Source organism: Oncorhynchus mykiss, chromosome 24, assembly GCF_013265735.2.
Source record: "Oncorhynchus mykiss isolate Arlee chromosome 24, USDA_OmykA_1.1, whole genome shotgun sequence".
NCBI lineage: Eukaryota > Metazoa > Chordata > Actinopteri > Salmoniformes > Salmonidae > Oncorhynchus > Oncorhynchus mykiss.
The window spans coordinates 42,752,625-42,778,236 of NC_048588.1; the positions used below are offsets into that span (position 1 = coordinate 42,752,625).

A 25,612-nucleotide genomic window follows, 5' to 3' on the forward strand; every position below is an offset into this window, starting at 1 on the left:
GGGTGACCTAATAAGTGTTCTTGTTTTGTCTTCTTCTGCTAAGATAAAGGTTTCCTGTCCCACGGTGCGTTGGAGGACCATCTCCTGCTTCACTCAGAACACCGGACCTACTCCTGTCTGTTCTGCACCGACACCTTCGATCGTCTGGACCTGCTCAAAGAACATGTGGGTGGCCATGCTGTAAACGGGCGCTTCACATGCCCTTCCTGCAAGAAGGTCTTCACAGACTTCATACAGGTTAGAGATGGAGATATCTCTGTTATCAACACACACACACACCTTCTACGAGAAGGTCTTCACGGACTTCATACAGGTTAGAGATGAAGATATCTCTGTTATCAACACACACACACACACCTTCTACGAGGTGGTCTTCACGGACTTCATACAGGTTAGAGATGGAGATATCTCTGTTATCAACACACACACACACACCTTCTACGAGGTGGTCTTCAGACTTCATACAGGTTAGAGATGGAGATATCTCTGTTATCAACACACACACACACCTTCTACGAGGTGGTCTTCAGACTTCATACAGGTTAGAGATGGAGATATCTCTGTTATCAACACACACACACACACCTTCTACGAGGTGGTCTTCACGGACTTCATAGAGGTTAGAGACAGGTTAGGTCTACGCTGAGTCTACAAAACATTAAGAACACCTTCCTAATATTGAGTTGCATCCCCCTTTGCTCTCAGAACAGCCTCAAAACTTTGTATCATGGACTCTACAAGGTGTTGAAAGCGTTCAAGGCCCATGTTGACTCCAATGCTTCTCACAGTTGTGTCAAGTTGGCTGGATGTCCTCTGGGTGGTGGACCATTCTTGATACACAGGAAACTGTTGTGTGGAAAAACCCAACAGTGTTATAGTTGTCCCAAACCTTAGCGCCTGGCACCCACTACCATACCCCCTTTCAAAGTCACCCACTACCATACCCCCTTTCAAAGTCACCCACTACCATACCCCCGTTCAAAGGCATCTACTACCTTACCCCCGTTCAAAGGCATCTACTACCTTACCCCTGTTCAAAGTCACTAACATCTATTGTCTTGCCTGTTCAACTTCTGAATGGCACAATCCTTGTCTTATGGCTTAAAAATCCTTCTTCAACCTGTCTCCTCCTCTTCATCTAATCCTTATTTAACCTGTCATCCTCCTCTTCATCTAATCCTTATTTAACCTGTCTCCTCCTCTTCATCTAATCCTTCATTAACCTGTCTCCTCCTCTTCATCTAATCCTTATTTAACCTGTCTCCTCCTCTTCATCTAATCCTTATTTAACCTGTCTCCTCCTCTTCATCTAATCCTTCTTTAACCTGTCTCCTCCTCTTCATCTAATCCTACATTAACCTGTCTCCTCCTCTTCATCTAATCCTACATTAACCTGTCATCCTCCTCTTCATCTAATCCTTATTTAACCTGTCTCCTCCTCTTCATCTAATCCTTCTTTAACCTGTCTCCTCCTCTTCATCTAATCCTACATTAACCTGTCTCCTCCTCTTCATCTAATCCTACATTAACCTGTCATCCTCCTCTTCATCTAATCCTTCTTCAACCTGTCTCCTCCTCTTCACCTAATTCTTCATTAACCTGTCTCCTCCTCTTCATCTAATCCTTCATTACCTGTCATCCTCCTCTTCATCTAATCCTACATTAACCTGTCTCCTCCTCTTCATCTAATCCTTATTTAACCTGTCTCCTCCTCTTCATCTAATCCTACATTAACCTGTCTCCTCCTCTTCATCTAATCCTTCTTTAACCTGTCTCCTCCTCTTCATCTAATCCTTATTTAACCTGTCTCCTCCTCTTCATCTAATCCTACATTAACCTGTCTCCTCCTCTTCATCTAATCCTTATTTAACCTGTCTCCTCCTCTTCATCTAATCCTTATTTAACCTGTCTCCTCCTCTTCATCTAATCCTTCTTTAACCTGTCTCCTCCTCTTCATCTAATCCTTATTTAACCTGTCTCCTCCTCTTCATCTAATCCTACATAAACCTGTCTCCTCCTCTTCATCTAATCCTTATTTAACCTGTCTCCTCCTCTTCACCTAATTCTTCATTAACCTGTCTCCTCCTCTTCATCTAATCCTTATTTAACCTGTCTCCTCCTCTTCATCTAATCCTTATTTAACCTGTCTCCTCCTCTTCATCTAATCCTTCTTTAACCTGTCTCCTCCTCTTCATCTAATCCTTCTTTAACCTGTCTCCTCCTCTTCATCTAATCCTTATTTAACCTGTCTCCTCCTCTTCATCTAATCCTTATTTAACCTGTCTCCTCTTCATCTAATTCTTCATTAACCTGTCTCCTCCTCTTCATCTAATCCTTCATTAACCTGTCTCCTCCTCTTCATCTAATCCTTATTTAACCTGTCTCCTCCTCTTCATCTAATCCTTATTTAACCTGTCTCCTCCTCTTCATCTAATCCTTCATTAACCTGTCTCCTCCTCTTCATCTAATCCTTATTTAACCTGTCTCCTCCTCTTCATCTAATCCTTATTTAACCTGTCTCCTCCTCTTCATCTAATCCTTCATTAACCTGTCTCCTCCTCTTCATCTAATCCTTATTTAACCTGTCTCCTCCTCTTCATCTAATCCTTATTTAACCTGTCTCCTCCTCTTCATCTAATCCTTCATTAACCTGTCTCCTCCTCTTCATCTAATCCTTATTTAACCTGTCTCCTCCTCTTCATCTAATCCTTATTTAACCTGTCTCCTCCTCTTCATCTAATCCTTCATTAACCTGTCTCCTCCTCTTCATCTAATCCTTATTTAACCTGTCTCCTCCTCTTCATCTAATCCTTATTTAACCTGTCTCCTCCTCTTCATCTAATCCTTATTTAACCTGTCTCCTCCTCTTCATCTAATCCTTCATTAACCTGTCTCCTCTTCATCTAATCCTTATTTAACCTGTCTCCTCCTCTTCATCTAGTCCTTATTTAACCTGTCTCCTCCTCTTCATCTAATCCTTATTTAACCTGTCTCCTCCTCTTCATCTAGTCCTTATTTAACCTGTCTCCTCCTCTTCATCTAATCCTTATTTAACCTGTCTCCTCCTCTTCATCTAATCCTTCATTAACCTGTCTCCTCCTCTTCATCTAATCCTTATTTAACCTGTCTCCTCTTCATCTAATCCTTATTTAACCTGTCTCCTCCTCTTCATCTAATCCTTCATTAACCTGTCTCCTCCTCTTCATCTAATCCTTATTTAACCTGTCTCCTCCTCTTCATCTAATCCTTATTTAACCTGTCTCCTCCTCTTCATCTAATCCTTATTTAACCTGTCTCCTCCTCTTCATCTAATCCTTCATTAACCTGTCTCCTCTTCATCTAATCCTTATTTAACCTGTCTCCTCCTCTTCATCTAATCCTTATTTAACCTGTCTCCTCCTCTTCATCTAATCCTTATTTAACCTGTCTCCTCCTCTTCATCTAATCCTTATTTAACCTGTCTCCTCCTCTTCATCTAGTCCTTATTTAACCTGTCTCCTCCTCTTCATCTAATCCTTGTTTAACCTGTCTCCTCCTCTTCATCTAATCCTTATTTAACCTGTCTCCTCCTCTTCATCTAATCCTTATTTAACCTGTCTCCTCCTCTTCATCTAATCCTTCATTAACCTGTCTCCTCTTCATCTAATCCTTATTTAACCTGTCTCCTCCTCTTCATCTAGTCCTTATTTAACCTGTCTCCTCCTCTTCATCTAATCCTTATTTAACCCGTCTCCTCCTCTTCATCTACACTGATTGAAATGGATTTAACAAGTGAGATCAATAAGAGATCATTCACCTGGATTCACCTGGGCAGTCTGTGTCAGTGTTTTGTACATTCAGTGTATAACTGTCATACAAACTCATCTCCTCTGATCCCCTTGTAGATGACAATGTGTTTTCAGTCATCTTACCTGTTAAAATTATAGCCACTCTGTGCCTATCAATGAATCAATCAGTAGACAGTAGGACATGGATCTACTGCTCTAGTGGTGTCCCTAACTCTCTCCTGGTCTCCTGGTCTGGTCTCTCCACCAGGTGAAGAAGCATGTCCGTAGCTTCCACTCTGAGAAGATCTTTCAGTGCTCAGACTGTGACAAGGCGTTCTGCAGACCTGACAAGCTACGGCTCCACATGCTGCGGCACAGCGACCGCAAGGACTTCCTCTGCTCCACCTGTGGAAAGCAGTTTAAGGTGAGATGTGTGTGTGTGTGTGTGTGTGTGTGACAGACAGACAGACAAAAGAAAAATGCCAATAACTGTAGAACCAAGAGCTTTCCTGACTTTCTGACCTTTCCAGGTAAAACTGCTGACCCTAAAGTATAGTATGTCAGACCACCTGACCTGACCAGTACAGTGACTCGTCTGAGTGTAAAGAGCTTGCTCTGCAGACGGTTGTGTGTTTCAGTCTTGTCAGTCTCTCACCCTCTCCTCTCTTCTCCCCTCTCTCTCTCACCCTCTCTTCTCCTCTCCTCTCTCTCTCTCTCTCTCTCTCTCTCTCTCTCTCTCTCTCTCACCCTCTCCTCTCTTCTCCCCTCTCTCTCTCACCCTCTCTTCTCCTCTCCTCTCTCTCTCTCTCTCTCTCTCTCTCTCTCTCTCTCTCTCTCACCCTCTCTTCTCCTCTCTCACCCTCTCTTCTCCTCTCTCTCTCTCTCTCTCTCTCTCACCCTCTCTCTCTCTCTCTCACCCTCTCTCTCTCTCTCTCTCTCTCTCTCTCTCTCTCTCTCTCTCACCCTCTCCTCTCCTCTCTCTCTCTCTCTCACCCTCTCTTCTCCTCTCTCTCTCTCTCTCTCTCTCTCTCACCCTCTCTCTCTCTCTCTCTCTCTCTCACCCTCTCTCCCTCATCTCTCCTCTCTCCCCCTCTCCCCTCATCCCTCTCTCCCTCACCTCTCCTCTCCCCATCTCCTCTCATCCCTCTCTCTCCTCTCCTCTCTCCCCCACTCCTCCCTCCCCTTCAGCGTAAGGATAAACTGAGAGAGCACATGCAGCGAATGCACAACCCGGAGCGCGAGGCTAAGAAGGCAGACCGTATCCATCGCTCCAAGGCCCTGAAGCAGAAGGTTCCCACCACAGACTTGGAGAGCTTCATGTTTAAATGTCGCATGTGTATGATGGGTTTTAGACGCCGAGGTATGCTGGTGAGTAGTGACACTGGCTTCCTAGATTACACACACACCGTTCTGGGAGCTTGTGTGGTCTACCACTTCACTGCTGAGCCGTTGTTGCTCCTTTCCCTTATAACAGCACTTCCAGTTGACCCGGGGGTAGCTCTAGCAGGGCATAACGTTGACAGACTGACTTGTTGGGAAGGTGGCATCCTATGACTGTGCCGTGTTGAAAGTCACTGAGCTCTTCAGTAAAGCCATTTTCACTCACAATGTTTGTCTATGGAGATTGCATGGCTGTGAGCTCGATTTTATACACCTGTCAGCAACGCTTGTGGCTGAAGTTGCCACTCATACTTTTGCATATATAGTGGATGTCTTTGTGTGTGTTGTCTGTGTGTGTGTGTGTGTGTGTGTGTGTGTATGTATGTATGTATGTATGTGTGTATATATATATATATATATATATATATATATATATATATATATATATATATATATATATATATATATATAAGATAAGTCTATATACAGCATGTGCAAATGAGGTAAGATAAGAGAGGTAAGGCAATAAATAGGCCATGGTGGCAAAGTAATTACAATATGGCAATTAAACACTGGAATGGTAGATCTGCAGAAGATGAATGTGCAAGTTGAGATACTGGGGTGAAAGGATCTAAATAAATAAATAAATACAGTATGGGTATGAGGTGGTTGGATGGGCTATGTACAGGTGCAGTGATATGTGAGCTGCTCTGACAGCTGGTGCTTAAAGTTAGTGAGGGAGATGTGAGTCTCCAGCTTCAGTGATTTTTGCAGTTCGTTCCAGTCAGTGGCAGCAGAGAACTGGAAGGAAAGGCGACCAAAGGAGCAATTGGCTTTGGGGGTGACCAGTGAGATATACCTGCTGGAGCACGTGCTACGGGTGGGTGCTGCTATGGTGACCAGTGAGCTGAGATAAGGCGGGACTTTACCTAGCAGGGTCTTGGAGATGACCTGGAACCAGTGGGTTTGGCGACGAGTATGAAGCGAGGGCCAGCCAACGAGAGCGTACAGGTTGCAGTGGTATGTGGTATATGGGGCTTTGGTGACAAAACAGATGGCACTGTGATAGACTACATCCAATTTGTTGAGTAGAGTGTTGGAGGCTATTTTATAAATGACATCGCCGAAGTTGGGGATTGGTAGGATGGTCAGTTTTACAAGGGTATGTTTGGCAGCATGAGTGAAGGATGCTTTGTTGTGAAATAGGAAGCCAATTCTAGATTTAATTTTGGATTGGTGATGTTTAATGTGAGTCTGGAAGGAGAGTTTACAGTCTAACCAGACATCCAGGTATTTATAGTTGTCCACGTATTCTAAGTCAGAACCGTCCAGAACAGTGATGCTGGACGGGCGGGTAGGTACAGGTAGCGATCGGTTGAAGAGCATGCATTTAGTTTTACTTGTATTTAATAGCAGCTGGAGGCCACGGAATAGAGGTGTATGACATTGAAACTCGTTAACTTAGTTAACACAGTGTCCAAAGAAGGGCCAGATGAATACAGAATTGTATCGTCTGCGTAGAAGTGGATCAGAGAATCACCAGGAGCAAGAGCGACATTATTGATGCATACAGAGAAGAGAGTTGGCCCGTGAATTGAACCCTGTGGCACTCCCATAGAGACTGCCAGATGTCCGGACAACAGGCCCTCCGATTTGACACACTGAACTCTGTCTGAGAAGTAGTTGGTGAACCAGGCGAGGCAATCATTTGAGAAACCAAGGCTGTTGAGTCTGCCAATAAGAATGTGGTGATTGACAGAGTCGAAAGCCTTGGCCAGGTCAATAAATACGGCTGCACAGTATTGTCTCTTATCGATGGCGGTTGTGATATCGTTTAGGACCTTGAGCGTGGTTGAGGTGGACCCATAACCAGCTCTGAAACCAGATTGCATAGCAGAGAAGGTACGTGGGATTGGAAATGGTCAGTGATCTGTTTGTTGACTTGGCTTTCGAAGAACTTAGATAGGCAGGGCAGGATGGATATAGGTCTATAGCAGTTTGGATCAAGAGTGTCTCCCACTTTGAAGAGGGGGATGTCCGCGACTGCTTTCCAATCTTTGGGGATCTTAGACGATACGAAAGAGAAGTTGAACAGGCTAACAATAGCGGTTGCAACAATTTCGGCAGATCATTTTAGAAAGAAAGGGTCCAGATTGTCTAGCCCGGCTGATTTGTAGGAATCCAGATTTTGCAGCTCTTTCAGAACATCAGCTATCTGGATTTGGGTGAAGGAGAAATGGGGGAGGCTTGTGCGAGTTGCTGTGGGGGGTGCAGGGCTGTTGACCGGGGTAGGGGTAGCCAGGTGGAAAGCATGGCCAGCCGTAGAAAAATGCTTATTGAAATTCTCAATTATCGTGGATTTATCGGTGTTGACAGTGTATACTAGCCTCAGAGCAGTGGGCAGCTGGGAGGAGGTACTCTTTATTCTCCATGGACTTCACAGTGTCCCATACTTTTTTCAGTTGGTGCTACAGGATGCAAATTTCTGCTTGAAAAAGCTAGCCTTGTCTTTTCTAATTGCCTGTGTATATTGGTTCCTAACTTCCCTAATCAAGTTCATCATTTTAAAAGGCTAATTGATCATTAGAAAACCCTTCTTTTTTTTTATCACAGCTGAAAACTGTTGTTCTGATTAAAGAAGCAATAAAACTGGCCTTCTTTTTGCTCCGTTCATCTTTCCATTGATCCTGACTAGTCTCCCATCCCCTGAAAAACATCCCCACAGCATGATGCCGCCACCACCATTTTTTAAATTTTTTTTTTACCTAGTCAAGTAAGTTAGAACCAATTCTTATTTTCAATGAACAGTGGGTTAACTGCCTTGTTCAGGGGAACAGTGGGTTAACTGCCTTGTTCAGGGGAACAGTGGGTTAACTGCCTTGTTCAGGGGAACAGTGGGTTAACTGCCTTGTTCAGGGGAACAGTGGGTTAACTGCCTTGCTCAGGGGAACAGTGGGTTAACTGCCTTGTTCAGGGGAACAGTGGGTTAACTGCCTTGCTCAGGGGAACAGTGGGTTAACTGCCTTGCTCAGGGGAACAGTGGGTTAACTGCCTTGTTCAGGGGAACAGTGGGTTAACTGCCTTGCTCAGGGGAACAGTGGGTTAACTGCCTTGTTCAGGGGAACAGTGGGTTAACTGCCTTGTTCAGGGGAACAGTGGGTTAACTGCCTTGTTCAGGGGAACAGTGGGTTAACTGCCTTGTTCAGGGGAACAGTGGGTTAACTGCCTTGTTCAGGGGAACAGTGGGTTAACTGCCTTGTTCAGGGGAACAGTGGGTTAACTGCCTTGTTCAGGGGAACAGTGGGTTAACTGGCTTGCTCAGGGGAACAGTGGGTTAACTGCCTTGTTCAGGGGAACAGTGGGTTAACTGCCTTGTTCAGGGGAACAGTGGGTTAACTGCCTTGCTCAGGGGAACAGTGGGTTAACTGCCTTGTTCAGGGGAACAGTGGGTTAACTGCCTTGCTCAGGGGAACAGTGGGTTAACTGCCTTGTTCAGGGGAACAGTGGGTTAACTGCCTTGTTCAGGGGAACAGTGGGTTAACTGCCTTGTTCAGGGGAACAGTGGGTTAACTGCCTTGTTCAGGGGAACAGTGGGTTAACTGCCTTGTTCAGGGGAACAGTGGGTTAACTGCCTTGTTCAGGGGAACAGTGGGTTAACTGCCTTGTTCAGGGGAACAGTGGGTTAACTGCCTTGTTCAGGGGAACAGTGGGTTAACTGCCTTGTTCAGGGGAACAGTGGGTTAACTGCCTTGTTCAGGGGAACAGTGGGTTAACTGCATTGTTCAGGGGAACAGTGGGTTAACTGCCTTGTTCAGGGGAACAGTGGGTTAACTGCCTTGTTCAGGGGAACATTGGGTTAACTGCCTTGTTCAGGGGAACAGTGGGTTAACTGCCTTGTTCAGGGGCAGAATGACAGATTTTTACTTTGTCAGCTTGGGGATTCAATCTTGTGACTTTTCGGTTACTAGTCCAATGCTCTAACCATTAGGCTACCTGCCGCCCCATGCTTCACCATGCTTCACCGTGCTTCACCGTAGGGATGGTTCCAGGTTTCCTCCAGATGTGACGCTTGGCATTCAGGCCAAAGAATTCAATCTTGGTTTCATCAGACCAGAGAATCTTGTTTCTCATGGTATGAGAGTCTTTAGATGCCTTTTGGCAAACCCCAAGCGGGCTGTCGTGCCTTTTACTGAGGAGTACCTTCTGTCTGGCCACTCTACCAAAAAGGCCTGATTGGTGGAGTGCTGCAGAGATGGTTGTCCTTCTAGAAGGTTCTCCCGTCTCCACAGAAGAACTCTGGAGCTCTGTCAGAGTGACCATTGGCATGCTAACCTCTCACCATTACAATAACAGGGGAGGTTAGCATGTCTTGGGGATATGATATAAAATGCTAACCTCCCCTGTTATTGTAATGGTGAGAGGTTAGCATGTCTTGGGGATATGATATAAAATGCTAACCTCCCCTGTTATTGTAATGGTGAGAGGTTAGCATGTCTTGGGGGTATGATATAAAATGCTAACCTCCTCTGTTATTGTAATGGTGAGAGGTTAGCATGTCTTGGGGGTATGATATAAAATGCTAGCCTCCCCAGTTATTGTAATGGTGAGAGGTTAGCATGTCTTGGGGGTATGATATAAAATGCTAGCCTCCCCAGTTATTGTAATGGTGAGAGGTTAGCATGTCTTGGGGGTATGATATAAAATGCTAACCTCCCCAGTTATTGTAATGGTGAGAGGTTAGCATGTCTTGGGGGTATGATATAAAATGCTAACCTCCCCTGTTATTGTAATGGTGAGAGGTTAGCATGTCTTGGTGCTATGATATAAAATGCTAACCTCCCCTGTTATTGTAATGGTATTTATGCGTCTTAACTTTTTCAGAAATGAAAAAAAAACTCTGCCAATAATTGAGCTGTATGTCGGTCTGTGTGTTTTATACTGACCCTGCTCCCTCTCTCTATCCTAGGTGAACCATCTATCTAAGCGGCACCCTGAGATGCGTATAGAGGAAGTTCCTGAGCTCACTCTTCCCATCATCAAACCCAACAGAGACTACTTCTGTCAGTACTGTGACAAGGTACAGATGTCTGTCTGAAACAGTTCTCTTTTTTTAGTTTATGAAAACAGGTTGCAATTTAATTATATGATTTTTTGTTTATGAAAACAGGTTGCAATTTAATTATATTATTTTTAGTTCATGAAACAGCATTGTTGATTTTGCTCAGGTAAGGCTCTGCCCTTTTCAATGTTTTCCCGTGTTTAAGATGCATCTTCCCAGGTCAAAACCCCAAACCACCTGAGAGAATAATGGACGTTTTAAAAGTTGGAATAGAAAGAACCACCCTGTCTCTCTGTCTTGTCTATCTTCACAACATGCTAACATACACTGTAAATAACCCCTCCCCCAGGTGTATAAGTCGGCCAGTAAGCGCAAGGCCCACATCCTGAAGAACCACCCGGGGGCGGAACTACCCCCCAGCATCAGGAAGCTCCGCCCTGCCGTACCCGGGGAGCCCGACCCCATGCTGAGCACACACACCCAACTGACGGGAACGATCGCCACCGCTCCCGTCTGCTGCCCGCACTGTGCCAAGCAGTACAGTAGCAAGGTACCATCTGTTATAACATAATAGTGTTGGGCAGGAACAAAAGCCTGCTCATTTTGGATCTTCTCAGTTGGAGACCAATCAGTGTGAATATTTTACTAGGGTCTGGGTGTCTTTGTCCTGTAGAGATATAATGTCCATCTACTGTCTTGTCCTGTAGATATATAATGTCCATCTACTGGACTGACGAGGGATGTCTTGTCCTGTAGAGATATAATGTCCACCTACTGTCTTGTCCTGTAGATATATAATGTCCATCTACTGGACTGTCGAGGGATGTCTTGTCCTGTAGAGATATAATGTCCATCTACTGTCTTGTCCTGTAGAGATATAATGTCCATCTACTGTCTTGTCCTGTAGATATATAATGTCCATCTACTGGACTGTCGAGGGATGTCTTGTCCTGTAGAGATATAATGTCCATCTACTGTCTTGTCCTGTAGAGATATAATGTCCATCTACTGGACTGACGAGGGATGTCTTGTCCTGTAGAGATATAATGTCCATCTACTGTCTTGTCCTGTAGAGATATAATGTCCACCTACTGTCTTGTCCTGTAGAGATATAATGTCCACCTACTGTCTTGTCCTGTAGATATATAATGTCCATCTACTGGACTGTCGAGGGATGTCTTGTCCTGTAGAGATATAATGTCCATCTACTGTCTTGTCCTGTAGATATATAATGTCCATCTACTGGACTGTCGAGGGATGTCTTGTCCTGTAGAGATATAATGTCCACCTACTGTCTTGTCCTGTAGATATATAATGTCCATCTACTGGACTGTCGAGGGATGTCTTGTCCTGTAGAGATATAATGTCCATCTACTGTCTTGTCCTGTAGAGATATAATGTCCACCTACTGTCTTGTCCTGTAGAGATATAATGTCCATCTACTGGACTGTCGAGGGATGTCTTGTCCTGTAGAGATATAATGTCCATCTACTGTCTTGTCCTGTAGAGATATAATGTCCATCTACTGTCTTGTCCTGTAGATATATAATGTCCATCTACTGGACTGTCGAGGGATGTCTTGTCCTGTAGAGATATAATGTCCATCTACTGTCTTGTCCTGTAGAGATATAATGTCCATCTACTGTCTTGTCCTGTAGAGATATAATGTCCATCTACTGGACTGTCGAGGGATGTCTTGTCCTGTAGAGATATAATGTCCATCTACTGTCTTGTCCTGTAGAGATATAATGTCCATCTACTGTCTTGTCCTGTAGATATATAATGTCCATCTACTGGTCTGACGAGGGATGTCTTGTCCTGTAGAGATATAATGTCCACCTACTGTCTTGTCCTGTAGAGATATAATGTCCATCTACTGGACTGTCGAGGGATGTCTTGTCCTGTAGAGATATAATGTCCATCTACTGTCTTGTCCTGTAGAGATATAATGTCCATCTACTGTCTTGTCCTGTAGAGATATAATGTCCATCTACTGGACTGTCGAGGGATGTCTTGTCCTGTAGAGATATAATGTCCATCTACTGTCTTGTCCTGTAGAGATATAATGTCCATCTACTGTCTTGTCCTGTAGATATATAATGTCCATCTACTGGACTGTCGAGGGATGTCTTGTCCTGTAGAGATATAATGTCCATCTACTGGACTGACGAGGGATGTCTTGTCCTGTAGAGATATAATGTCCATCTACTGGACTGACGAGGGATGTCTTGTCCTGTAGAGATATAATGTCCATCTACTGGTCTGACGAGGGATGTCTTGTCCTGTAGAGATATAATGGCCATCTACTGTCTTGTCCTGTAGAGATATAATGTCCATCTACTGGACTGACGAGGGATGTCTTGTCCTGTAGAGATATAATGTCCACCTACTGTCTTGTCCTGTAGAGATATGATGTCCATCTACTGTCTTGTCCTGTAGAGATATAATGTCCATCTACTGTCTTGTCCTGTAGAGATATAATGTCCATCTACTGTCTTGTCCTGTAGATATATAATGTCCATCTACTGGACTGACGAGGGATGTCTTGTCCTGTAGAGATATAATGTCCACCTACTGTCTTGTCCTGTAGAGATATAATGTCCATCTACTGGACAGACAAGGGATGTCTTTGTGCTGGGTTTGATCGAAAGCCAGCACTCTTGCTGAATTCTAGGCTATGTAGAAAGTTTTCTCATGGACCTGACCCTTGCTATGTGCCCCCCCTCCCCCAGACTAAGATGGTGCAGCACATCCGTAAGAAGCACCCTGAGTACGCCCAGCTAGCCAACACCATCCAGGCTCCCCTCACAACCGCCGTCATCTGCTCTGCCCCTGCTGTCATCACCACCGACGGCAACACTTCTGAGGCTGTCGTGGTGAGACACACACACACACACACACACAATTATACACACACACACACACACACACACACACACACACACACACACACACACACACACACACACACACACACACAATTACACACACACACACACACAATTATTCGCACGCACGCACACACACGCACGCACACACACACACAATTATACACACACACACACACAATTATACACACAATTATACACACACACGTACACCCACACACACACAATTATACACACACACACACACAATTATACACACACACACACACACACACACAATTATACACACAATTATACACACACACACACACACAATTATACACACACACACACACAATTATACACACAATTATACACACACACACGTACACCCACACACACACACGTACACCCACACACACACACACACACACACATACACACACACACACACACACACATACACACAAATACAGAGAGGATGATGGTGAAGTGATTTGAGATCTCCAATCAACCAATCAGTCACTAATTCTCTTCTTTCCCCAGACGACAGACCTGTTGACCCAGGCGATGACAGAGCTGTCCCAGACCCTGACCACAGACTACCGTACTGCCGCAGGGGATTACCAGAGGATCCAGTATATACCAGTCAGCCAATCAGGAGGAGGGATCAACCAGCCTCAACACATACAGTTACAGGTGGTCCAAGTTCAGGTAAGACCCTAACCCCTAGACCCTAACCCCTAGACACCTAGACCCTAACCCCTAGACCCTAACCCCTGGACCCTTACCCCTGGACCCCTAACCCCTGGACCCTAGACCCTAACCCCTAGACTCTAATCCCTAGACCCTGACCTCTAGATTCTAATCCCTGGACCCTAACCCCTAGACCATAACCCCTAGACCATAACCCCTAGACCCTAACCCCTGGACCCTAAACCCTTGACCCTAGACCCTAACCCCTAGACTCTAACCCCTAGACCCTAACCTCTAGACCCTAACCCCTAGACCCTAACCCATGGACCCTAACCCCTAGACCCTAACCCCTGGACCCTAACCCCTAGACCCTGACCCCTAGACCCTAACCCCTGGACCCTAACCCCTAGACCCTAACCCCTGGACACTGACCCCTAACCCCTGGACCCTAACCCCTAGACCCTAACCCCTGGACCCTAACCTCTAGACACTGACCCCTAACCTCTGGACCCTAACCTCTGGACCCTAACCTCTGGACCCTAACCCCTGGACCCTAACCCCTGGACCCTAACCCCTGGACCCTAACCCCTGGACCCTAACCTCTAGACACTGACCCCTAACCCCTGGACCCTAACCCCTAGACCCTAACCCCTGGACCCTAACCCCTGGACCCTAACCCCTGGACCCTAACCCCTGGACCCAAACCCCTGGACCCAAACCCCTGGACCCTAACCCCTGGACCCTAACCCCTGGACCCTAACCCCTGGACCCTAACCCCTGGACCCTAACCCCTGGACCTTAACCCCTGGACCCTAACCCCTAGACCCTAACCCCTGGACCCTAACCCCTGGACCCTAACCCCTGGACCTTAACCCCTGGACCCTAACCCCTGGACCCTAACCCCTGGACCTTAACCCCTGGACCCTAACCCCTGGACCCTAACCCCTGGACCCTAACCCCTGGACCCTAACCCCTGGACCCTAACCCCTGGACCTTAACCCCTGGACCCTAACCCCTGGACCCTAACCCCTGGACCTTAACCCCTGGACCCTAACCCCTGGACCCTAACCCCTGGACCCTAACCCCTAGAACCTAACCCCTGGACCCTAACCCCTAGACCCTAACCCCTTCAACCTGTTAAAACATGATGTACCTGATCTGTGTGTCTCTGGCTTCTTCTTCCTCCCTCAGGCGGGCTCTCCCCACTCCCAGCATTCCACCGTGGATGTTTCCCAGCTCCATGATCCCCATGGTTACAGCCAACACTCCATACAGGTGCAACACATACAGGTGTCAGAGGCAGGACAGAACACGCAGGTAAACACTATAGTCTCTTCACAGGGCCGCCTTAGCCACTGTCATTTGTCAAGATAGAATAATACCTCCTTACTAGGGGCTCTAACACCTTACTAGGGGTTCTATAGGGGTTCTGACGCCTTACTAGGGGTTCTATAGGGGTTCTAACGCCTTACTAGGGATTCTATAGGGGTTCTAACGCCTTACTAGGGGTTCTAACTCCTTACTAGGGGTTCTATAGGGGTTCTAACGCCTTACTAGGGGTTCTAACTCCTTACTAGGGGTTCTATAGGGGTTCTAACGCCTTACTAGGGGTTCTAACTCCTTACTGGGGGCTCTAACACCTTACCAGGGGTTCTATAGGGGTTCTAACGCCTTACTAGGGATTCTATAGGGGTTCTAACGCCTTACTAGGGGTTCTATAGGGGTTCTAACTCCTTACTAGGGGTTCTATAGGGGTTCTAACTCCTTACTAGGGGTTCTAACTCCTTACTGGGGGCTCTAACACCTTACCAGGGGTTCTATAGGGGTTCTAACGCCTTACTAGGGATTCTATAGGGGTTCTAACGCCTTACTAGGGGTTCTATAGGGGTTCTAACTCCTTACTAGGGGTTCTAACGCCTTACTGGGGGCTCTAACACCTTACTAGGGGTTCTATAGGGGTTCTAACGCCTTACTAGGGATTCTATAGGGGTTCTAACGCCTAACTAGGGGTTCTAAAACCTTACTAGGGGTTCTATAGGGGTTCTAACGCCTTACTAGGGATTCTATAGGGGTTCTAACGCCTAACTAGGGGTTCTAAAACCTTACTAGGGGTTCTAACACCTTACTAGGGGTTCTATAGGGGTTCTAACGCCTTACTAGGGGTTCTATAGGGGCTCTAACACCTTACTAGGGGTTCTATAGGGGTTCTAACACCTTACTAGGGGTTCTATAGGGGTTCTAACGCCTTACTAGGGGTTCTATAGGGGCTCTAACACCTTACTAGGGGTTCTATAGGGGTTCTAACGCCTTACTAGGGGTTCTATAGGGGCTCTAACACCTTACTAGGGGTTCTATAGGGGTTCTAACACCTTACTAGGGGTTCTATAGGGGTTCTAACGCCTAACTAGGGGTTCTAACACCTTACTAGGGGTTCTATAGGGGTTCTAATGCCTAACTAGGGGTTCTAACACCTTACTAGGGGTTCTATAGGGGTTCTAACACCTTACTAGGGGTTCTATAGGGGTTCTAACGCCTAACTAGGGGTTCTAAAACCTTACTAGGGGTTCTATAGGGGATCTAACACCTTACTAGGGGTTCTATATCAATCAAATTTATTTTATATAGCCCTTCGTACATCAGCTGATATCTCAAAGTGCTGTACAGAAACCCAGCCTAAAACCCCAAACAGCAAGCAATGCAGGTGAAGAAGCACGGTGGCTAGGAAAAACTCCCTAGAAAGGCCAAAACCTAGGAAGAAACCTAGAGAGGAACCAGGCTATGTGGGGTGGCCAGTCCTCTTCTGGCTGTGCCGGGTGGAGATTATAACAAAACATGGTCAAGATGTTCAAATGTTCATAAATGACCAGCATGGTCGAATAATAATAAGGCAGAATAGTTGAAACTGGAGCAGCAGCACAGTCAGGTGGACTGGGGACAGCAAGGAGTCATCATGTCAGGTATTCCTGGGGCATGGTCCTAGGGCTCAGGTCCTCCGAGAGAGAGAAAGAAAGAGAGAATTAGAGAGAGCATATGTGGGATGGCCAGTCCTCTTCTGGCTGTGCCGGGTGGAGATTATAACAGAACATGGCCAAGATGTTCAAATGTTCATAAATGATCAGCATGGTCGAATAATAATAAGGCAGAATAGTTGAAACTGGAGCAGCAGCACAGCCAGGTGGACTGGGGACAGCAAGGAGTCATCATGTCAGGTAGTCCTGGGGCATGGTCCTAGGGCTCAGGTCCTCCGAGAGAGAGAAAGAGAGAAGGAGAGAATTAGAGAACGCACACTTAGATTCACACAGGACACCGAATAGGACAGGAGAAGTACTCCAGATATAACAAACTGACCCTAGCCCCCCGACACTATAGGGGTTCTAACGCCTAACTAGGGGTTCTAACACCTTACTAGGGGTTCTATAGGGGTTCTAACGCCTAACTAGGGGTTCTAACACCTTACTAGGGGTTCTATAGGGGATCTAACACCTTACTAGGGGTTCTATAGGGGTTCTAACGCCTTACTAGGGGATCTAACACCTTACTAGGGGTTCTATAGGGGTTCTATAGGGGATCTAACACCTTACTAGGGGTTCTATAGGGGTTCTAACGCCTAACTAGGGGTTCTAACACCTTACTAGGGGTTCTATAGGGGTTCTAACGCCTAACTAGGGGTTCTAACACCTTACTAGGGGTTCTATAGGGGTTCTAACGCCTAACTAGGGGTTCTAACTCCTTACTAGGAGTTATAACTCCTTACTAGGGATACTAACTCCTTACTAGGGGTTCTATAGGGGTTCTAACTCCTTACTATGGGTTCTAACTCCTTTCTAGGGGTTCTATAGAGGTTCTAACGCCTTACTAGGGGTTCTAACGCCTTACTAGGGGTTCTAACTCCTTACTAGGGGTTCTAACTCCTTACTAGGGGTTCTATAGAGGTTATAACGCCTTACTAGGGGTTCTAACGCCTTACTAGGGGTTCTAACTCCTTACTAGGGGTTCTATAGAGGTTCTAACGCCTTACTAGGGGTTCTAACTCCTTACTAGGGGTTCTATAGGGGTTCTAACGCCTTACTAGGGGTTCTAACTCCTTACTAGGGGTTCTATAGGGGTTCTAACGCCTTACTAGGGGTTCTAACTCCTTACTAGGGGTTCTAACTCCTTACTAGGGGTTCTATAGAGGTTCTAACGCCTTACTAGGGGTTCTATAGAGGTTATAACGCCTTACTAGGGGTTCTAACGCCTTACTAGGGGTTCTAACTCCTTACTAGGGGTTCTATAGAGGTTCTAACGCCTTACTAGGGGTTCTAACTCCTTACTAGGGGTTCTATAGGGGTTCTAACGCCTTACTAGGGGCTCTAACACCTTACTAGGGGTTCTATAGGGGTTCTAACGCCTTACTAGGGGTTCTATAGGGGTTCTAACGCCTTACTAGGGATTCTATAGGGGTTCTAACGCCTTACTAGGGGTTCTAACTCCTTACTAGGGGTTCTATAGGGGTTCTAACGCCTTACTAGGGGTTCTAACTCCTTACTAGGGGTTCTATAGGGGTTCTAACGCCTTACTAGGGGTTCTAACTCCTTACTGGGGGCTCTAACACCTTACCAGGGGTTCTATAGGGGTTCTAACGCCTTACTAGGGATTCTATAGGGGTTCTAACGCCTTACTAGGGGTTCTATAGGGGTTCTAACTCCTTACTAGGGGTTCTATAGGGGTTCTAACTCCTTACTAGGGGTTCTAACTCCTTACTGGGGGCTCTAACACCTTACCAGGGGTTCTATAGGGGTTCTAACGCCTTACTAGGGATTCTATAGGGGTTCTAACGCCTTACTAGGGGTTCTATAGGGGTTCTAACTCCTTACTAGGGGTTCTAACTCCTTACTGGGGGCTCTAACACCTTACTAGGGGTTCTATAGGGGTTCTAACGCCTTACTAGGGATTCTATAGGGGTTCTAACGCCTAACTAGGGGTTCTAAAACCTTACTAGGGGTTCTATAGGGGTTCTAACGCCTTACTAGGGATTCTATAGGGGTTCTAACGCCTTACTAGGGGTTCTAAAACCTTACTAGGGGTTCTAACACCTTACTAGGGGTTCTATAGGGGTTCTAACGCCTTACTAGGGGTTCTATAGGGGCTCTAACACCTTACTAGGGGTTCTATAGGGGTTCTAACACCTTACTAGGGGTTCTATAGGGGTTCTAACGCCTTACTAGGGGTTCTATAGGGGCTCTAACACCTTACTAGGGGTTCTATAGGGGTTCTAACGCCTTACTAGGGGTTCTATAGGGGCTCTAACACCTTACTAGGGGTTCTATAGGGGTTCTAACACCTTACTAGGGGTTCTATAGGGGTTCTAACGCCTAACTAGGGGTTCTAACACCTTACTAGGGGTTCTATAGGGGTTCTAATGCCTAACTAGGGGTTCTAACACCTTACTAGGGGTTCTATAGGGGTTCTAACACCTTACTAGGGGTTCTATAGGGGTTCTAACGCCTAACTAGGGGTTCTAAAACCTTACTAGGGGTTCTATAGGGGATCTAACACCTTACTAGGGGTTCTATATCAATCAAATTTATTTTATATAGCCCTTCGTACATCAGCTGATATCTCAAAGTGCTGTACAGAAACCCAGCCTAAAACCCCAAACAGCAAGCAATGCAGGTGAAGAAGCACGGTGGCTAGGAAAAACTCCCTAGAAAGGCCAAAACCTAGGAAGAAACCTAGAGAGGAACCAGGCTATGTGGGGTGGCCAGTCCTCTTCTGGCTGTGCCGGGTGGAGATTATAACAAAACATGGTCAAGATGTTCAAATGTTCATAAATGACCAGCATGGTCGAATAATAATAAGGCAGAATAGTTGAAACTGGAGCAGCAGCACAGTCAGGTGGACTGGGGACAGCAAGGAGTCATCATGTCAGGTATTCCTGGGGCATGGTCCTAGGGCTCAGGTCCTCCGAGAGAGAGAAAGAAAGAGAGAATTAGAGAGAGCATATGTGGGATGGCCAGTCCTCTTCTGGCTGTGCCGGGTGGAGATTATAACAGAACATGGCCAAGATGTTCAAATGTTCATAAATGATCAGCATGGTCGAATAATAATAAGGCAGAATAGTTGAAACTGGAGCAGCAGCACAGCCAGGTGGACTGGGGACAGCAAGGAGTCATCATGTCAGGTAGTCCTGGGGCATGGTCCTAGGGCTCAGGTCCTCCGAGAGAGAGAAAGAGAGAAGGAGAGAATTAGAGAACGCACACTTAGATTCACACAGGACACCGAATAGGACAGGAGAAGTACTCCAGATATAACAAACTGACCCTAGCCCCCCGACACTATAGGGGTTCTAACGCCTAACTAGGGGTTCTAACACCTTACTAGGGGTTCTATAGGGGTTCTAACGCCTAACTAGGGGTTCTAACACCTTACTAGGGGTTCTATAGGGGATCTAACACCTTACTAGGGGTTCTATAGGGGTTCTAACGCCTTACTAGGGGATCTAACACCTTACTAGGGGTTCTATAGGGGTTCTATAGGGGATCTAACACCTTACTAGGGGTTCTATAGGGGTTCTAACGCCTAACTAGGGGTTCTAACACCTTACTAGGGGTTCTATAGGGGTTCTAACGCCTAACTAGGGGTTCTAACACCTTACTAGGGGTTCTATAGGGGTTCTAACGCCTAACTAGGGGTTCTAACTCCTTACTAGGAGTTATAACTCCTTACTAGGGATACTAACTCCTTACTAGGGGTTCTATAGGGGTTCTAACTCCTTACTATGGGTTCTAACTCCTTTCTAGGGGTTCTATAGAGGTTCTAACGCCTTACTAGGGGTTCTAACGCCTTACTAGGGGTTCTAACTCCTTACTAGGGGTTCTAACTCCTTACTAGGGGTTCTATAGAGGTTATAACGCCTTACTAGGGGTTCTAACGCCTTACTAGGGGTTCTAACTCCTTACTAGGGGTTCTATAGAGGTTCTAACGCCTTACTAGGGGTTCTAACTCCTTACTAGGGGTTCTATAGGGGTTCTAACGCCTTACTAGGGGTTCTAACTCCTTACTAGGGGTTCTATAGGGGTTCTAACGCCTTACTAGGGGTTCTAACTCCTTACTAGGGGTTCTAACTCCTTACTAGGGGTTCTATAGAGGTTCTAACGCCTTACTAGGGGTTCTAACTCCTTACTAGGGGTTCTATAGGGGTTCTAACGCCTTACTAGGGGTTCTAACTCCTTACTAGGGGTTCTATAGGGGTTCTAACGCCTTACTAGGGGTTCTAACTCCTTACTAGGGGTTCTAACTCCTTACTAGGGGTTCTATAGAGGTTCTAACGCCTTACTAGGGGTTCTAACTCCTTACTAGGGGTTCTAACTCCTTACTAGGGGTTCTAACTCCTTACTAGGGGTTCTAACTCCTTACTAGGGGTTCTATAGGGGTTCTAACGCCTTACTAGGGGTTCTAACTCCTTACTAGGGGTTCTATAGGGGTTCTAACGCCTTACTAGGGGTACTAACTCCTTACTAGGGATACTAACTCCTTACTAGGGGTTCTAACTCCTTACTAGGGATACTAACTCCTTACTAGGGGTTCTAACTCCTTACTAGGGATACTAACTCCTTACTAGGGGTTCTAACTCCTTACTAGGGGTCCTAACTCCTTACTAGGGGTCCTAACTCCTTACTAGGGGTCCTAACTCCTTACTAGGGGTCCTAACTCCTTAGTAGGGATACTAACTCCTTAGTAGGGATACTAACTCCTTAGTAGGGATACTAACTCCTTACTAGGGGTTCTAACTCCTTACTAGGGGTTCTATAGGGGTTCTAACGCCTTACTAGGGGTTCTAACTCCTTACTAGGGGTTCTATAGGGGTTCTAACGCCTTACTAGGGATACTAACTCCTTACTAGGAGTTCTAACTCCTTACTAGGGTTCCTAACTCCTTACTAGGGGTCCTAACTCCTTACTAGGGGTCCTAACTCCTTACTAGGGGTTCTAACTCCTTACTAGGGGTCCTAACTCCTTACTAGGAGTTCTAACTCCTTGCAGTACTCTGAACCTGTGCTATGTTTTAAAGCAAATACTGAATTTACATTTGACATTTTGGTCATTCAGCAGATGCTCTTATCCAGAGCTACATAGTACCTTCAACATGGTCTGTATCAATCCAACAATCAACCAATCGTCCTCTGTTGTTCCTGCAGGGTCAGCCTCTGAGCCCTTCCTCCCAGGTGACCCAGGAGTTAAGCCCCGCCCAGCTGACCCCTGTGACCCTGGCCCAGAGTCACGCCCTCCAGACGTCATCCAATCAGCAGGGCTCTGTGCAGCACGCCTACATCCCCGGCAACTGGAACTACCGAGGATACCGTGAGTACCACTGCCTGGATTGGGCTGGGCTCTGCATGCACTAGATTTTTAAAACATACGATCTACAGTGTATTCGGAAAGTATTCAGACCCCTTGACTCATCAATCTATACACAATACCCCATAATGACATCACAATACCCCATAATGACATCACAATACCCCATAATGACATCACAATACCCCATAATGACAAAGCAAAAACAGGTTAAGGGCTTTTTGCAAATGTATATAAAAAAAACCCAGAAATATCACATTTACAGAAGTATTCAGACCCTTTACTCAGTACATGTTTGATGTTTGATCTGGGTTCAAGTCCGGGCCCTGGCTGGGTCACTCAAGGACATTCAGAGACTTGTCCCGAAGTCCCGCGTTGTCTTGGCTGTGTGCTTAGGGTCGTTGTCCTGTTGGAAGGTGATACATATCAGGCAGTGATGTAACCAGTCAGGATGCTCTCGATGGTGCAGCTGTAGAACCTTTTGAGGATCTATGGACCCATGCCAAGTCTTCTGAGGGGGAATAGGTTTTGTTGTGCCCTCTTCACGACTGTCTTGGTGTGCTTGGACCATGATAGTTTGTTGTTGATGTGGACACCGAGGAACTTAAAGCTCTCAACCTGCTCAGCTACATCCCCGTCGATGAGAATGGGGGCGTGGTCGGCCCTGCTTTTCCTGTAGTCCACAATCATCTCCTATGTCTTGATCACTTTGAGAGAGAGGTTGTTGTCCTGGCACCACACGACCAAGTCCCTGATCTCCTCCCTGTAGGCTGTCTCATCGTTGTTGGTGATCAGGCCTACCACTGTTGTTGTCCTGGCACCACACGACCAGGTCTCTGACCTCCTCCCTGTAGGCTGTCTCATCGTTGTTGGTGATCAGGCCTACCACTGTTGTTGTCCTGGCACCACACGACCAGGTCCCTGACCTCCTCCCTGTAGGCTGTCTCATCGTTGTTGGTGATCAGGCCTACCACTGTTGTTGTCCTGGCACCACACGACCAGGTCTCTGACCTCCTCCCTGTAGGCTGTCTCATCGTTGTTGGTGATCAGGCCTACCACTGTTGTTGTCCTGGCACCACACGACCAGGTCTCTGACCTCCTCCCTGTAGGCTGTCTCATCGTTGTTGGTGATCAGGCCTACCACTGTTGTTGTCCTGGCACCACACGACCAGGTCCCTGACCTCCTCCCTGTAGGCTGTCTCATCGTTGTTGGTGATCAGGCCTACCACTGTTGTTGTCCTGGCACCACACGACCAGGTCCCTGACCTCCTCCCTGTAGGCTGTCTCATCGTTGTTGGTGATCAGGCCTACCACTGTTGTTGTCCTGGCACCACACGACCAGGTCCCTGATCTCCTCCCTGTAGGCTGTCTCATCGTTGTTGGTGATCAGGCCTACCACTGTTGTTGTCCTGGCACCACACGACCAGGTCCCTGACCTCCTCCCTGTAGGCTGTCTCATCGTTGTTGGTGATCAGGCCTACCACTGTTGTTGTCCTGGCACCACACGGCCAGGTCCCTGACCTCCTCCCTGTAGGCTGTCTCATCGTTGTTGGTGATCAGGCCTACCACTGTTGTTGTCCTGGCACCACACGACCAGGTCCCTGACCTCCTCCCTGTAGGCTGTCTCATCGTTGTTGGTGATCAGGCCTACCACTGTTGTTGTCCTGGCACCACACGGCCAGGTCCCTGACCTCCTCCCTGTAGGCTGTCTCATCGTTGTTGGTGATCAGGCCTACCACTGTTGTTGTCCTGGCACCACACGACCAGGTCCCTGACCTCCTCCCTGTAGGCTGTCTCATCGTTGTTGGTGATCAGGCCTACCACTGTTGTTGTCCTGGCACCACACGACCAGGTCCCTGACCTCCTCCCTGTAGGCTGTCTCATCGTTGTTGGTGATCAGGCCTACCACTGTTGTTGTCCTGGCACCACACGGCCAGGTCCCTGACCTCCTCCCTGTTGGCTGTCTCATCGTTGTTGGTGATCAGGCCTACCACTGTTGTTGTCCTGGCACCACACGGCCAGGTCCCTGACCTCCTCCCTGTAGGCTGTCTCATCGTTGTTGGTGATCAGGCCTACCACTGTTGTTGTCCTGGCACCACACGACCAGGTCTCTGATCTCCTCCCTGTAGGCTGTCTCATCGTTGTTGGTGATCAGGCCTACCACCGTTGTGTCATCGGCAACCTTGATGATGGTGTTGGAGTCGTGCCTGGCCATGCTGTCATGAGTGAACAGGGAGTACAGGAGGGGACTGAGCGAGCACCCCAGAGGGGCCCCTGTGTTGAGGGTCAACGGTGAGGATCATCAGTTCCCTACCCTTACCACATGGGGGCGGCCCGTCAGGAAGTCCAGGATCCAGTTGCAGAGGGGGGTGTTTAGTCCCAGGGTCCTTAGCTTAGTGATGAGCTTGGAGGGCACTATGGTGTTGAACGCTGAGCTGTAGTCATTGAACAGCATTCTCACATAGGTGTTCCTTTTGTCCAGGTGTGAAAGGCCAGTGTGGAGTGCAATAGAGATTGCTTCATCTGTGGATCTGTTGGGGCAGTATGCCAATTGGAGTGGGTCTAGGGTTTCTGGGATGATGGTATTGATGTGAGCCATGACCAGCCTTTCAAAGCACTTCGTGGCTATGGATGTGAGTGCTACGGGTCTGTAGTCGTTTAGGCAGGTTACCTTAGTGGTCTTGGGCACAGGGACTATGGTGGTCTGCTTAAAACATGTTGGTATTACAGACTCTGCCAGGGAGAGGTTGAAAATGTCAGTGAAGACACTTGCCAGTTGGTCAGCGCATGCTCTGAGTACACGTCCTGGTAATTTGTCTGGCCCTGCGGCCAAGGATGATCAATGGAAACAGAATGCATCTGAGCTCAATTTTGAGTCCCATAGCAAAGGGTCTGAATACTTATGAAAATATAGTATCTGTTTATTTGTTATACATTTGAAAAAAATGTAAATAAACCTGTTTTTGCTTTGTCATTATGGGGTATTGTGATGTCATTATGGGGTATTGTGATGTCATTATGGGGTATTGTGATGTCATTATGGGCTATTGTGATGTCATTATGGGCTATTGTGATGTCATTATGGGGTATTGTGATGTCATTATGGGCTATTGTGATGTCATTATGGGCTATTGTGATGTCATTATGGGGTATTGTAATGTCATTATGGGGTATTGTGATGTCATTATGGGGTGTTGTGATGTCATTATGGGGTATTGTGATGTCATTATGGGGTATTGTGATGTCATTATCAATCAAATTTATTTTATATAGCCCTTCGTACATCAGCTGATATCTCAAAGTGCTGTACAGAAACCCAGCCTAAAACCCCAAACAGCAAGCAATGCAGGTGAAGAAGCACGGTGGCTAGGAAAAACTCTCTAGAAAGGCCAAAACCTAGGAAGAAACCTAGAGAGGAACCAGGCTATGTGGGTTGGCCAGTCCTCTTCTGGCTGTGCCGGGTGGAGATTATAACAAAACATGGTCAAGATGTTCAAATGTTCA

The 25,612-nt window shown here is 46.7% G+C and overlaps 1 protein-coding gene across 1 annotated transcript in view; it reads left to right on the top strand.

The window, feature by feature from the left end:
• prdm10 (PR domain containing 10) overlaps window positions 1-25,612 on the top strand; it is a 61,630-nt gene that overhangs the window by 29,094 nt on the left and 6,924 nt on the right. Inside the window, exons 14-22 of the mRNA XM_036961682.1 lie at window positions 44-237; window positions 4,036-4,191; window positions 4,956-5,135; window positions 10,114-10,224; window positions 10,556-10,756; window positions 12,939-13,082; window positions 13,620-13,787; window positions 14,961-15,086; window positions 21,949-22,111. Coding sequence (XP_036817577.1) covers window positions 44-237; window positions 4,036-4,191; window positions 4,956-5,135; window positions 10,114-10,224; window positions 10,556-10,756; window positions 12,939-13,082; window positions 13,620-13,787; window positions 14,961-15,086; window positions 21,949-22,111 — 1,443 coding nt within the window. The remainder of the gene's footprint in view (window positions 1-43; window positions 238-4,035; window positions 4,192-4,955; window positions 5,136-10,113; window positions 10,225-10,555; window positions 10,757-12,938; window positions 13,083-13,619; window positions 13,788-14,960; window positions 15,087-21,948; window positions 22,112-25,612) is intronic.